Source organism: Polypterus senegalus, chromosome 9 (assembly GCF_016835505.1).
Source record: "Polypterus senegalus isolate Bchr_013 chromosome 9, ASM1683550v1, whole genome shotgun sequence".
Taxonomy (NCBI): domain Eukaryota; kingdom Metazoa; phylum Chordata; class Cladistia; order Polypteriformes; family Polypteridae; genus Polypterus; species Polypterus senegalus.
The window spans coordinates 92,750,532-92,766,106 of NC_053162.1; the positions used below are offsets into that span (position 1 = coordinate 92,750,532).

Below are 15,575 nucleotides of genomic sequence, written 5' to 3' on the forward strand. Positions count from 1 at the left end.
AGAGTCCTGGTGGTTTTGAAATTCATCCACTTATGGATGATGGAGGCCACTGTGCTCATTGGGACCTTCAAAGCAGCAGAAACTTTTTTGTAACCTTCCCCACATTTGTGCCCCGAGACAATCCTGTCTCGGAGGTCTACAGACAATTCCTTTGACTTCATGCTTGGTTTGTGCTCTGACATGAACTGTCAACTGTGGGACCTTATATAGACAGGTGTGTGCCTTTCCAAATCATGTCCAATCAACTGAATTTACCACAGGTGGACTCCAATTAAGCTGCAGAAACATCTTTAGGATGATCAAGGGAAACAGGATGCACCTGAGATCAATTTGGAGCTTCATGGCAAAGGCTGTGAATACTTATGTACATGTGCTTTCCCAGTTTTTTTATTTTTAATAAATTTTGAAAAAACCTCAAGTACATTTTTTTTCTTGTTGTCATTATGGGGTGTTGTGTGTAGAATTCTGAGGGAAAAAATGAAATTAATCCATTTTGGAATAAGGCTGTAACATAACAAAATGTGGAAAAAGTGATGCACTGTGAATACTTTCCGGATGCACTGTATCTTCCTTATTAAGGTAGCCTATGATGGATGAATCATCTGAAAATTTATATAGATGGCAATCTCTGCTATTGTGCTGGAAGTCTGTTGTGTAGAGGGTAAAGAGGAAAGGATACAGGACAGTTCCCTGAAGTGCTCCAATATTACATTCCACCATTTCTGACACACAGTACCCCAGTCACGCAAAATGCTGTTTGTTGTTCAAGTAGTCCATGATGCTGGAGATTGTGGGATCATCAAAATTTAAAGCATTGAGCTTTTTCCCCAATCAATGAAGCAGAATGGTTTTAGAGGCATTGGAAAAGTCAAAAGAAATTTTCTTAAGATAATAAGAAAGTAATTTCTTTTTTTTTTTGTTTCTTTTGTAGTGCTTTGGGGTGTTGTGAACAATGCAGGAGTACTTGGATATGTAACTGATGCTGAGGTTCTGCCAGTGACAGTTTATCAGAAGAATATGGCTGTCAATTTTTTTGGTGCTGTTCAAGTTTCCAAAACATTTCTGCCATTATTGCGGCATTCCAAAGGTCGATTAATTACCATATCCAGCATGGCAGGTAAGATTGTGCAACATGGTGTATGGTGTAAAAAACATTTAAATTGTTGTGAAATTTGACTTAACTCTTTGATGTGTCCTTTGGCATTAACTCTGTAAAACAAAGCTAAAACATTTTTTGAGAAATCAGTTTAGCAAAATTATGCTAAATGTTTACCAGCATTACTAGGACGATAAGGTAAAAAATAAAGGAATAAATGTATAAAGTACTACTAGTACTGTATCTGCTGTGGGGCTTGTACCCCCTCCAGACCACGAGGGGGCGTCCGCCCTGGTTATGTTGGGGGCTACGGGTAAAGGGCTTGGAAGCCCAGCCCTGTAGGGACCCGTGGCCACCGCCAGGTGGTGCCCCGGTGCCTGAACAACCCTGGAGCCCAGCACTTCCGCCACACCAGGAAATGCTGGGAGGAAGACGACAGGGGACACCTGGACGGCTTCCGGGTGCGCAGCCGGCACTTCCGCCACACTGGGGCGTGTCTGCGGAGGAGTGCCGGGAAGCAGCTGGAGCCCATCCGGGTTCCTATTTAAGGGGCTGCCTCCCCTCAGTCGAGAGCGGAAATCGGGTGGAAGAGAGACGGAGCCAGAGAGAGGACTGGAGGCGGCCAGGAGAAGGAAAGGCACAAAGGACTGTGAGGCCTGGACATTGAGGGAACGGTGCAAGAGGCACTGGGGAGTGCACTGTAAATATTATAAAATAAACGTGTGTGTGGTGAACCTAAGATGTCCAACTGTCTGTGTGCGGGTTCAAGTCCACAGTGGCGTAGCCGGCAGGATGCTCCATCTGGGTCAAGGTGGGGACCTGTTCTTAAAACAAATTGTTCTGTGGACGGCCCGGCACAGCAGCGGACCCCACACACTCGCCACGGGAGTGGCATGTGCACAACCCCACGGGAGCGGTTTATCCCACGGGCCGCCGCCGGACCGCAGTATGGCCATGCTCCCCGGGTGCGGAGGAAGAAGAACAGGCGTTGCCAGAGTGCAGCGGGCTCCGAGAGTCGCGCTGTCGCGAAGGACGGCCCAGCCGGCGTGGCGACACAGAAGACCACACCGAGGCAGGGGCCTCGGAGTGACTGGATCCGGGAGGTGAGTGCCCTGCCCTGCAGTAATCGGCCCTTCGGGGTTGCATTTACCTTGTTTCCCATAGGGAGGGACGATCCGGATCCACGTCTGCGTCCATGGCAGGAGCACGCCGGGCCACAGGCTGTCAACAGCGCGAGGGCGGCAGCGGAGGAGGCTGCGAAATCGGAGCCACTGCATCTCGAAGAATCACAGCAGCTGCGAGGCTGCCAGTAGGCACGCCACCGCACCCAGAGAGGGGGAGACCCGCTGACAGGCACGGGATTGGCCAGTGTGTCTTGTACCTCCTCCAGACCGCGAGGGTGCGTCTGCCCTGGTTATGTTGGGGGCCACGGGTAAAGGTCTTGGAAGCCCAGCCCTGTAGGGACCCGTGGCCACCACCAGGCGGCGCACCGGTGCCTGAATAACCGTGGAGCCCAGCACTTCCGCCACACCAGGAAGTGCTGGGGGGAAGATGACCGGGGACACCTGGACGACTTCCGGGTGCGCAGCCGGCACTTCCGCCACACTGGGGCGTGTCTGCGGAGGAGTGCCGGGGAGCAGCTGGAGCCCATTCAGGTTCCTATTTAAGGGGCCGCCTCCCTTCAGTCGAGAGCGGAAATCGGGTGGAAGAGAGACGGAGCCAGAGAGAGGACTGGAGGCGGCCAGGAGAAGGAAAGGCACAAAGGACTGTGAGGCCTGGACATTGGGGGAACGGTGCAAGAGGCGCTGGGGAGTACACTGTAAATATTATAAAATAAACGTGTGTGTGGTGAACCTAAGATGTCCATCTGTCTGTGTCCGGGTTCAAGTCCACACTGCTTAGCTATTGTAGTATGAGCATCTTGTTGCATTTGAGAGCTCATTGGTACAATTGGTTTTTCCCTTCTAACTGACTTTGAGTTCATTTTTCCGCTTGTATCTAGCTACAGTAAATCTGAATCATCATGACTTAATTATAGATTACAACATGCCCGATAATTCAAAAAGACGCACACTGTTATATGGTGTTAATTTAACAGTAGGACCAATCTGCATTCAACACTAATATGCAAAAAAGATTCTGCCTGCTATACTATTAGATACATTTACAGATTTTTTTGCCAGTAGTTTGTTTTGCAGTCATCGCATAATTACTTTGACTGCACTCTTACTTATAGTTAACATGTTGTGTTCTGAATTTTTGGGTCTAAAGGAGCAAAATCATCGCAGACTCACAGTTTGATGTTAGCATAAGAATGGCATGTCAAATATTGTTTTATAAATAGATAGGAAAGCAGAAGTGTGTCAGAATAAATTGATTTTGTCTAAGGCAATCTTAACTATTGGAGATAATAAGCCACATTTGAACAATCAGACAGCATACATACTGCATATATTCCTGTTCTTATCAGCCAGCACCCATTCCCCCTTTCAGTTTTTTTTCCTTTCAATTTTTTGATACTTTTATCAATTTTCTAAACTTAGGCCCATGGGGAAGCTAGAGCCTATCCCAGCAAGAATCGGGCACAAGACAAAAATAATCCTTCTGCTCCATGCCAGTCTATCACAGGGTACACACAAAGTGTCAACCTAATCTGCCTGTCTTTGGACTGTGGGAGGAAATGGGAGCACTGGGAAGAGCATGCAATCTCCATGCTGGGAGCACTTTGGCTGAGAACTCATGTGCCTTTGTGCCACCATGTTGGCCTTTTTATATTCCATTTTTATATTTTTTTTAAAAACTCTGTCTTCATGTTGCTTAGACTATGAGTCATTTTCTTAAACTACTTTGTCTGAGAGAGGGATTAATGGTATTTACATGCAAGCAAAAACATGTCCACAAATAGTGAAGCATGCAATTTTTGAATTTTGCATTAGTTATAACCATTTTTTCTTATATGTAATATAAGAAAATATTAGAAGGACCTGTACTCCTGGCTATAATAAGACCAAAAGAAAAGTTTAAGGGCATGTACTATTACAATCCCATTTTACTGTTTTTCAAACACTAAAGACAATGATAACATTTATTACCTATGTTTTAGGATACAAATTTACTTTTGAAATATTTTTTCAATATTATTTGGTGCAGTATGTCTACTTTCACGATATATTTTACAGTGTGCTTAGGGACTATTTAACACATGACAAATTATTCTGATTTTAGGGGAGGTTCCAATACCAGGCTTTTCATCTTATGGAGCGTCAAAAGCAGCTCTTGTTTGTTTTGCAAATGTTCTAAGGCAGGAGCTTTTCAAGTGGGGCGTCAAAGTGATCAACATCCAGCCTTCAGCTTTCAAAACAAGTAAGTATTGATTGAACTCCATGTGAAGTTACTTGCACAAATGAATGTCACTTCAGGTGATCTTAGTCTTGTGTTTCTAAAATCAGTATCTTTTTTTTTTAACTTACAAAACTTGATAAAACTGTTGTTCATTTTTCCTTTGATATATCCATTTTTAGTAATTAATGTGAAGAATGTACATTAGCCCTAATTTTATCTCTGTAAGATATACTACTGAAACAGTCAATCATTATCCAACCCGCTATATCCTAACACAGGGTCACGGGGGTCTGCAGGAGCCAATCCCAGCCAGCAAAGCGCACAAGGCAGGAACAAACTCCGGGCAGGGCACACACACACCAAGCCCACACTAGGAACAATTTAGGATTGCCAGTGCGCCTGACATGCATGTCTTTGGACTGTGGAAGGAAACTGGAGCACCTGGAGGAAACCCACGCAGATACGGGGAGAACATGCAAACTCCACGCAGGGAGGACCCGGGAAGTGAACCCAGGTCTCCATACTACGAGGCAGCAGCATTACCACTATGCCACCGTGCCACCAGTACTGAAACAACTTTAGATTATTTATTTTTTGCTTAATATTTGTTTTGCTGCAGTAGTTTTTATAGTTAAATAACAGAAGTACTGTACCTATTAATAAAAGTGGACATTAGTTGTAGCTTTTTGAGAGCTATTTTGCTTGCAATTGGTGACAGTCTGTCCATTGCAAATTTTGCACTTTTGTTCCTCTTTCCTGAAAAACATGCTTTAATGGCATACTGACATAAACCTGATGCTAACAATTATACAATAGTATATTTTCATTAACATCTTTAGTAGTGTTAATTGGGGAATCCTGCGAGAGCATTTTTGCACCAAACATGTTGTGTTTACCAGTGACCTTGTTCACCTAATACTTCCCTGAAAATTTTCCACTTGGCCCTGTTAGACAAACTTTTTTTTTCTTCCCCCAGCATAACATTACAGATCTGTATCAGTCATGTGTATAACTTTCACACATGCATACTGCAACTCACATTTTATTTTGCAACCTGATCTGCTTTGAACAATATTACTACTTCAGAAAATGCATATATACTGTATATTTTTTTATCCAAAAAAAAGCTCACAGTATTTTCATTTGAGTGGTACACTAGCTGATCATAATGAGCATATTATGAAAATACTTTGTTCTACATAGATTGATTGTATGCTGTATCTTCACTGCTGGATTAAGTATGTCATGCTTGTCACTATGCAGTGCACATCAGGCACAGTTCACTGAATATATAACCTTGATCCCTCACATCACAGGCTCTCTGGCTGTGCCGGTTTCCATACATTATCTGGTGGCACTCTAAGACTTAAACTCAATCTTTGAGTCTTGTTGCCTAGAGCTGCATTGAATCCATCTAAAAGAAAGGGTGGGTTGGGCTAAATGCATGTGAAATTAGCCAAACTGCACACCACCACCTAGCCAAAACAAACCTTTTAAGTAAAAATTTACAAGGTGTTTCTATCGTTTTGGTGGGAAAAAAAAAAAGCGGGAAGCATCTGCACAGTTTGTCCAGAAACCGCAACACCTGAAAGATCTGTGCAGGTGCTTTTTTTCCAATAATCGGTCCAATAAACTAGCACAGTTGGTATATCCTTCTGTAGCCCTCGGGGACAATTGAAAGTCCATTGCATCAACACAATTCATTCAAAACTAGTTCCTTTTTCTCCTTTGACTTAATGTATTTCAACACATTTGGCCAAATTCTAAAATATTTGTGCTCTTTCTCCAAACTCACAGTGAAGTGAACTTTGTTGCATTTGCTCAACACTAGTCTTCATCACTGGGCACTTCATTCACTTCCTAAAAACAGTAGTTCTTTTAAGAATATGGAACAATTGTATGATTTTTGGTGATCGAATGATATTTTGGTTTATGAGATGATTTGATTTTAGCGATGTGTGAGCTATATATATATATATATATATATATACTGCTCAAAAGAATTAAAGAAACACTTTTTAATCAGAGTATAGCATAAAGTCAATGAAACTTATGGGATATTAATCTGGTCAGTTAAGTAGCAGAGGGGGTTGTTAATCAGTTTCAGCTGCTGTGGTGTTAATGAAATTAACAACAGATGCACTAGAGGGGCAACAATGAAATGACCCCCAAAACAGGAATGGTTTAACAGGTGGAGGCCACTGACATTTTTCCCTCCTCATCTTTTCTGACTGTTTCTTCACTAGTTTTGCATTTGGCTACAGTCAGTGTCACTACTGGTAGCATGAGGCGATACCTGGACCCTACAGAGGTTGCACAGGTAGTCCAACTTCTCCAGGATGGCACATCAATACGTGTCATTGCCAGAAGGTTTGCTGTGTCTCCTGCACAGTCTCAAGGGCATGGAGGAGATTCTAGGAGACAAGCAGTTACTCTAGGAGAGCTGGAGAGGGCCATAGAAGGTCCATAACCCATCAGCAGGACCAGTATCTGCTCCTTTGGGCAAGGAGGAACAGGATGAGCACTGTCAGAGCCCTACAAAATGACCTCCAGCAGGCCACTGGTGTGAATGTCTCTGACCAAACAATCAGAAACAGACTTCATGAGGGTTGCCTGAGGGCCCAAATGTCTACTGCCCTGTGCTCACTGCACAGCACCGGGGAGCTCAATTGGCATTTGCCATGGAATACCAGAATTTGCAGGTCCACCACTGGCGTCCTGTGCTTTTCACAGATGAGAGCAGGTTCACCCTGAGTATATGTGAAAGACGTGAAAGGGTCAGGAGAAGCCGTGGAGAACATTATGCTGCCTGTAACATCGTTTAGCATGACTGGTTTGGTGGTGGGTCAGTGATGATCTTGGAGGCATATCCATGGAGCGACTCACAGACCTCTACAGGCTAGACAACGGCATCTTGACTGCCATTAGGTATCAGGATGAAATCCTTGGACCCATTGTCAGACCCTACGCTGGTGCAGTAGGTCCTGGTTTCCTCTAATGCACGACAATGCCCGGCCTCATGTGGCAAGAGTATGCAGGCAGTACCTGGAGGATGAAGGAATTGAAACAATTGAATGGCCTTCACGATCCCCTGACTTAAACCCAATAGAACATCTGTGGGACATTATGTTTCGGTCCATTAGGCGCTGCCAGGTTGCTCCTCAGACTGTACAACAGCTCAGGGATGCCCTCATACAGATCTGGGAGGAAATGCCACAAGACACCATCCGTCGTCTCATTAGGAGCATGCCCCGACGTTGTCAAGCATGCATACAAGCTCGTGGGGGCTACACAAGATACTGAAAAGCATTTTGAGTAGCAGAAATTAAGTTTTTGAAAAAATGGACTAGCCTGCCACATCTTCATTTCACTCTGATTTTAGGGTGTCTACACAATTGAGCCCTCTGTAGGCAGAAAACTTTTATTTCCATTAAAAGACTTGGCATCCTTTTGTTCCTAAGACATTGCCCTGTCGTTATTTGTATAGATATCCAACTTCATATTGAGATCTGATGTATCTAATGTGTTTTTTTAAAGTGTTCCTTTAATTTTTGTGAGCAGTGTGTAAATTTATCAATATTAATATCAAATTCACCAGTCCTGGCTTTAAACACTAGCTTGGTCGCATATGAGAAGATTCACACATTTGGTTATCTTGGGTCTCATGTATAAACGATGCGTACGCACTGAAATGTTGTGTAAGAACGTTTCCATGTTCAAATCGCGATGTATAAAACCTAAACTTGGCGTAAAGCCACGCACATTTCCACTGTACCTCATATCCTGTCGTACGCAAGTTCTCCGCTCGGTTTTGCAAACTGGCGGCACCCAGCATCAAAGCAGTGCTACTGTTCCTGTGTGGTTATCCTTTCTTTTCCTGACGCGGCTTTATAAATACACTGAAATTAACCGCATATTGTTTATTAGTTTAATGCATCTGATTGTAATTAACCAGTATAATGGTCCACGGAATGGTCAAACAATTCTAAATACCATAGCTGCTTTAACGTTGTTACTCTCACTGCACGTTCTTCTTCTTCTTTCAGCTGCTCCTGTTAGGGGTTGCCACAGCGGATCATCTTTTTCCATATTACTCTCACTGCACCACTCGGAGCAGCTGATCGGAAACAGAATTATCGGTATACAGCATCAAGCACACGCTGCCTCAGCCATGCTTCCTATTTGAACTGCTTCTCATATGACAAATGCTTTAAAACTTTCCTGTACGGACCTCGCGGCTCAGAAACCGTTTCATCCCAAGAACTCAAAACGCACTCAATCAGTCCATCAACTGCTCCTTGTAGAACTATTAGTACTTATTAGTACAGTTACCTCACTGTAAACTTGCAGTACAGTTATAGTATTGCACAACCTGAGCCACTTTATAAAGAGTGTATTTACATATGATGACGATATCATTTTTAAGATGAAATGCAGCAAAATATGTTTATTATATGTGGTCCCCGGCCGGACGCCCAGGAGGACGAGAGGAGGGCTTGTGCCTCCTCCAGACCGCGAGGGGGTGTCCGTCCTGGTTATGTTGGGGGCCTCGAGTAGAGGGCTTGGAAGCCCAGCCCTGTAGGGACCCGTGGCCACTGCCAGGCGGCGCCCCAGTGCCTGATTATCCCGGGAGCCCAGCACTTCCGCCACACCAGGAAGTGCCGGGGGGAAGACGACAGGGGACACCCGGACGGCTTCCGGGTGCGCAGCCGACACTTCCACCACACGGGGGTGTGTCCACGGGAGATTGCCGGGAAGCAGCTGGAGCCCATCCGGGTTCCTATAAAAGGGGCTGCCTCCCTCCAGTCATTAGCGGAAGACAGGTGGAAGAGGACGGAGCTGGAGTGAGGACTGCAGGCGGCCAGGAGAAAGAGAGGCACAGGACTGTGTGGCCTGGACATTGGGGGAATCGGTGAGAAGACACTGGGGTTTGTGAGTGCACTAATTGTAAATATTGTACAAATAAACATGTGTTGGGTGGAACTATGTTGTCCGTCTGTGTGTGTCCGGGCCAGTGTTCACATATATTATACAGATAAAACTTTTTAACTTCATTTAAATAATCTATATTGTTAATAATTAAAAGACACGGTGTTGCTACGCTAGCGAGGATCTGGCGTGAAGGATAGAATAATTAAACATGTACTACGAAGATATCTTTTAATGTTCCTTAAAAGTTTTGAATAATCGGCGTTATAAGCTTACAGATGGCTTAATGTCCATTACAGAAATGATTGTGTGGCGATCGGTTACTTGGAAAAAGAAAAGTAAGGACTGGTATTGAAGGTTAGTACATTTAAAAGACACAGTACTGCAGGTGCGGCCTTAGGCATGTGCAAACTGTGCACCTCCACAGGGCCGCCAAATCCCAGGGGCCGCCACACCAATATATATTGAATATAAAACAGAAAAAGAAAATAACGACACAGCTAAAAACGCAGCGGCAACTTTTGGCAAAAATTAACGGTTTGTGTCATGAGCACGAGGCAGCTATGCAGTGTCCGCAACAGACGTGGCCATCCGCTGTGTATAAGATACCATATTGACATTGGCAGGTAAAAGAGCCACCGATTCTTCCTCTGCCCAGGGCCGCCACGAGCCTAGAGCCGCCCCTGAGTACTGCTGCAATAAATTATTTCATCGAAGTTTGCGCACAATCACTGCGCCACCGTGTTCACATGTTTAATAACGTGCTTTAACTCCTATCACCATGAAAATGATATCACGTATACATCTCATATTTTAGTTATTCAGAGAGCTGTAATATCATGAATGTAATGGATTCTGTGTCCTGTCAGAGGTAGAGAAAGCCAGTTTAAGAAGCACATAGTGATTCACACACAGAGCACATAGAAGAACACATACAAAACAAAGCATTTAACGTGCTACTTTATTTACGATGTGATTTGAGAAACTATTTAATTAAATGATTTTAAGATGAAGTTTATGATGTTCTACTTTAATGACAAAATAAACTACATGATTAAATTGGACATTTTGAGATTGAAGTTGACATTTCGTGCTTTTTTCCCCACTGTGTGCCTTTTTTTTTCCTTTGTGCCCTAATAAGCTTTCATATGAAACTCAGATGGTGGGCTACAACTTGCCTTTTCATGGCGACTTTGATATCTGACAACTTCTTTTTTATTTAAGGCACTGTGCAACTTTGTGAACTTGAGCTTTCGAGTTTCTCCGACACGCAATGTCAATCGATCAACTTCCTTTTGTTGTTTATACCACTGTTTAAACCAACAAATAGTACATTTTTCCTTGCCTCCACTTGGTATTCGCTGAAATTCTTCCATTTTCCCTCTTGCTTTTGTCATTGTGTTTGCATAGAACGCTGAGCGTAAGGGCAATTTATATTGATTTGCATATTCAAAGAGGCGTAATTCTGGGAGGAGTTGGGGTGGGACAGCACGTGCGTGCATGAGCGTTCCTTTTCATGCTGACCAGGATTTATGTAGTGGAAGAACGCGGAAGTTGGCGAACGCACAGATTCCTGCATCTGGATTTTTCTGTGCATAAGCAAATTTCGGCTTTTGTGCTTACATCATGTTATAGTGTGAGTTCTACGCACAGCGTTATGCATGAGGCTCCTGGTTTTCCTAAATGGCTGTGTGTTGTGGTCCTTCAGTGATCATAAATTGGAATTAAACGGGTTTACAAATTCAAGTAAAATACATGTCAGTAAAAATTACATCTGAGGTATGGTTTTTTAAAAAAAAAAAAAAAAGGAAGCAAACTGAATGGCAGGAGTGGAAATGCAGAAGATTTTGTTGTTCTTGTTCTTCAGTATTATATTTCTTAACATACACTTGTAGGGATTATTTCAAACTCTAGCACTTAAGGTACTATTGATTATTCCCATAAGGCTCATTTAAAATCACCTACAATAAAAGTGCAATTTTCTAAATATTTTGTTAACCAGTTAAAATTCTTGAATCATTTTTATTAAAGCACACACAATACTTTTTAAGTAGCCATGTTTCATTACTGTTTTTGTATTTCATATAATTCATAAAATGCATGTAGTTCTTGACCTAAAGTTGAATAAATTCATATATTTGTAAGGAAAACAAAAAGACTTAATAAGACATAATAAAGGCAAAGTGTATTGTTTATTTATTTTAACCTAATGTGTCACTGTGTACAGTGAGAATAATTACACCCGAATACTACAAACTTAAAATAATAATGAAAGCCAAAAAAAAGTAGCAATTTTCCTTTCATTGTTTTTCCTTTTGTACTATTTATGGAAAATGCAGATGGCCGTAAAATGAGAGGGATAAAACAGTACATTCCAAAATGAATGAAGCAGCCAGATATTTCTTTGTTTTCTTTAGACATCTATGTCTTCTTTGCATAGTTAAAAACTCTTAGCCATATTAAATAATGATGACCATTATATTTGTATTACCATATTGACATACAAGAGATATATCAAAACAGTTAATATGTCAGTGGTGGTAAAGTGGATAGATTTTTATTGGATGAACAGTTTTAGGGGCTACACCGGTGAGCAAATCGGAAAGGTCTGAATGTGTGTTTCCCATCTTGGGGTAAATTATTGGTAAAGGTATTCAGAAAGAAAAAAATGAATTACGAGTTTTGATTTTACCTCGTCCTTGCAAGTTTCCAAATAAAATGAAAAACAGAAACTACTCAAACTCTGCTTTATCCAGTAAAATCTTTGAGAACACCCAGGATATACTGGTGATTTTGTTAACAATATAGCATCAGTCTTGTTTGAAAATAAAATTTGGAGAAAATGGGACGACAATGTAATGATTAAGCATTAGGGTTAGAAACACCAAACGTATAGGCAATTGATATCCTTGTTAGTTTCGGTAGGACAAGATAAAAGATAAATATTTTAAAACCTCAGCTGTACATGTTGTGTTTAACTTTTCCTCTTTTTTTGCTTTTGCACACAAAAGATCCCCACAAAAATGTAGGGCTGCTGTTTCTTCCCATCATGTAGAAACAAATGCTCTGCATATTTTTCTTTGTGTACTTGGCCATGTGGAAAAAATGAATAGTGACCAGGATTTGTATTTATTTTTTTAATTCAAACTAGTTTGTAGCTAGATGCTCATATACAGTATCTACTATATCACCAGTAATTATAGTGTAAAAAATCCATTGATAAGCTTTTTTTTTTATATACTGTGCCTCAGATAGCTGGTATAAATACTGTTAGATACCATACAGCTTCGCAGTAATTCTTGCCATTTACAGACACTCCAGTTCAAAGATGCCACTAATCGTTAAAAATATTTAATTTCTATATTTAGTTAAGTAACTTAATAGATACTTATGTTAATTCTTTTGATTTTTTTAGACATTTTGGGCACCATTGATGAATGGGTTAATAACAGGAACCAGGTTCTTTCAAGTCTCTCACCAGAGATTAAAAATGACTACGGAGAAGAATATTTCATTGCTTCAGATGACAAGTGGAAAAAAATGATGTTGGATTCCCCAGATAACCTGAAGCCTGTCCTGAATGATGTGTACCATGCACTAATGGCAAAATTCCCAGAGCATCTGTATAGGCCAGGCAAAGGAGCATGGCTTATTCCCTTTATCCACACTTACTTTCCTGTTTACATTAATGATTTTCTCATAGGTATGCTTTTTGCAACAAATAAATATTATCCAAGAGCCTTAAAAAATAAATACTCAAATGAGCCTTAAAATGTAAATCGTACAAAGCCAGCAGCTTAATGTAACTTTTGCTGCTTTTTTTTTGGGGTGAAGATTCCACTACTATTATGGATGTGCATTCCTTGATGATGTGCTTTCTGATACTCTCTTTATTCTTTGTGAATTCTTTGCAATAAATTATGTGCTATAGTTGATGTGCTCAACAGAAAAAAGAAGAAAATTGATTAGAGTGGTTCGTCAATGCAAAACAGCCTACAGAATAATTCTGTCCTGGAGGCTATACAAATGCAAAAGCACGCCAATCAATTTTTTTTAACAGTATTGCATATTTATTTTCCCATAATGTAGTGTATTCTTTTTTTTTATTTGATTATTTTTAAAGTCAACGTTTTAAACAATTCAGAAGAGTATTGTTCATCAATGGGTATGTTCAGTATTTGTGAATTAGCTTTGTTTTAGTTTATTGAGATATGGGACTGATAACTTAATATTATTACAGGTTAAGGTAAATGCATGTGGTATTTATTTGGAAGAAATCCTAATGATCTTTGGTGAAATATTGACATTTTAATTGATATATTGTACAGTAAGTACAAAACTTGACAAATTGTCAACTCATTCATGGTTCTTCATTTGCTGCTAATGTTGACAACTTAGCTTTCAACACCACTATACACTTGAATAAAGGGAAAACTGGTAGGTCCATTTTTTTTTAATTAAAAGGGCATTTTAAAATTTCTTGTTATTGGTATTTTCTATTGAATATGTATTTTTAAAGTACTGTTAGCTTCTAATTGTTTGAATTATGCATTTGTACAGTAAAATTCAATCACTAACAAATAATAATTGGTAAGTTTGCATTGACTTCATTCACAAACCACATGCATGATTCTGAACTGGATATGCATTTATAATTCACTATAGACTGTAGGTTTTTTTTAAACAATTATTTGAATTCACTTTATACAAAGACATTGTATTCGCAGTACTTAGGTTTAAAAATAAATCACACATACCCGATTTGTAAAATAAGTGACTAACTTTAAATATTTCAAAAACTTCAGAATTGGTTTAAAATTATTAATAAAGTAAGTCTGAACAATAGCACAAATGCTCTCTTAATTGTTTCTTCGCTTATTTTATTATTTGTACAATGTGCATCAGTGTACATTACTAAACTGCTGTATTGTATGTTCAGGGGTGGAATGATTCAAGGTCTCTTCTGTAATGAGTTAACTTTGCTTGAAGTTTAATGCCTTGTGTCCACAAGAGTTTTCTATTACAAAAATATACACTGGCTAATCTGATCTTTTTTTACTTTCTTATATAGGGAAACTATTGTAATCATCCAAAAATTTGATTTCTAGATTTTGATGAATCTCGACTTTTTAGACCTCCCTGAGTCCAAAAATGCCATTTTTGGAATTCTGTCTGAGTGTGCATGTGTGTGTAAATACAATAACTTGAGTATGCTTTCAGTTAGGTCAAATAAATTTTGCATACAAGTAATTAGGTACAAAATGTAGATTTCTATCAACTTTTGAGCTATTTCCACTAAGCAGAAGTGGTACTTTTTTATTCATGCAGCTGCAGAGTCCATTTTATTTAACTTTTACTTTTATAATAATTGTTCAATAAATTATTTATTTGATTTGATTTGTTGTTGATAGTTCTTTAATGTGCATAATATGAAAATATAATGATTGTCTTGTGGTTTACTCCTCAAATATCCATTCCCATATCTGAGTATACAAGAAAGTCTAGGGGAGACCACTCCCAATTTATACTTACTGAAACATGACTCAAATATTCAGATACAATTCCTTTAATTGATGTTTCCCCTGGTAGTTTTATTTGTCACCATACATATTGTATTAGGCACTGAAAGAGACGGACATGGAGTGATTTTTAAAATTGTGCATCCAATATCACCTCCAATACCATTATCAGGTACTGTCCATCTTCTTTTTAACATTCCTAAATTAGTTTAGCAACTTTTTATCCAAATTGACTATTGATTATGATAAAGAAATATTATACAGTAACTTTAATTTTTACATTGTTACAATCAAATGTAATATAGTGTTTTGCCTTTAGTGTCACTATTTAGTCAAAAGTCTTATTTTTTTATTTTCTATTTGTAGTTTTTCTCCTAATTTGCATTACATGATGTTGTGATCTGCTATAATAGGATATTGTTTGTTATGATGGCACCTACTACTAGGGAGCATGATTTACATGACATATGACATCACATGGTGTGGTCACATGATTTTTGTAAAACACATTCTCTTAATTGCCTATACCATGTTAAACACATACTTTATATTTATCTGTGTTTGTAAGTGAAAGCATGCTTAATAACAATAAACTGAAACTAAAAACTGGAAGTCATTTCTAGTTGAGTTGCATTCAGGAGAAGGTTAGGACTTTCACTTGGTCACCAATTTTATTTGTGAGCCACTCC

At 40.0% G+C, this 15,575-nt stretch overlaps 1 protein-coding gene across 1 annotated transcript in view; it reads left to right on the plus strand.

Moving 5' to 3' along the window:
• Positions 1–13,182, plus strand: part of hsd17b2 (hydroxysteroid (17-beta) dehydrogenase 2) — a 47,729-nt gene extending 34,547 nt beyond the window's left edge. The window contains exons 6-8 of the mRNA XM_039763487.1: positions 932–1,117; positions 4,322–4,459; positions 12,783–13,182. Of these exons, the coding sequence (XP_039619421.1) occupies positions 932–1,117; positions 4,322–4,459; positions 12,783–13,138 (680 nt within the window). The 3' untranslated portion in view covers positions 13,139–13,182. The remainder of the gene's footprint in view (positions 1–931; positions 1,118–4,321; positions 4,460–12,782) is intronic.
• The last annotated feature ends 2,393 nt before the right edge of the window (positions 13,183–15,575 follow it).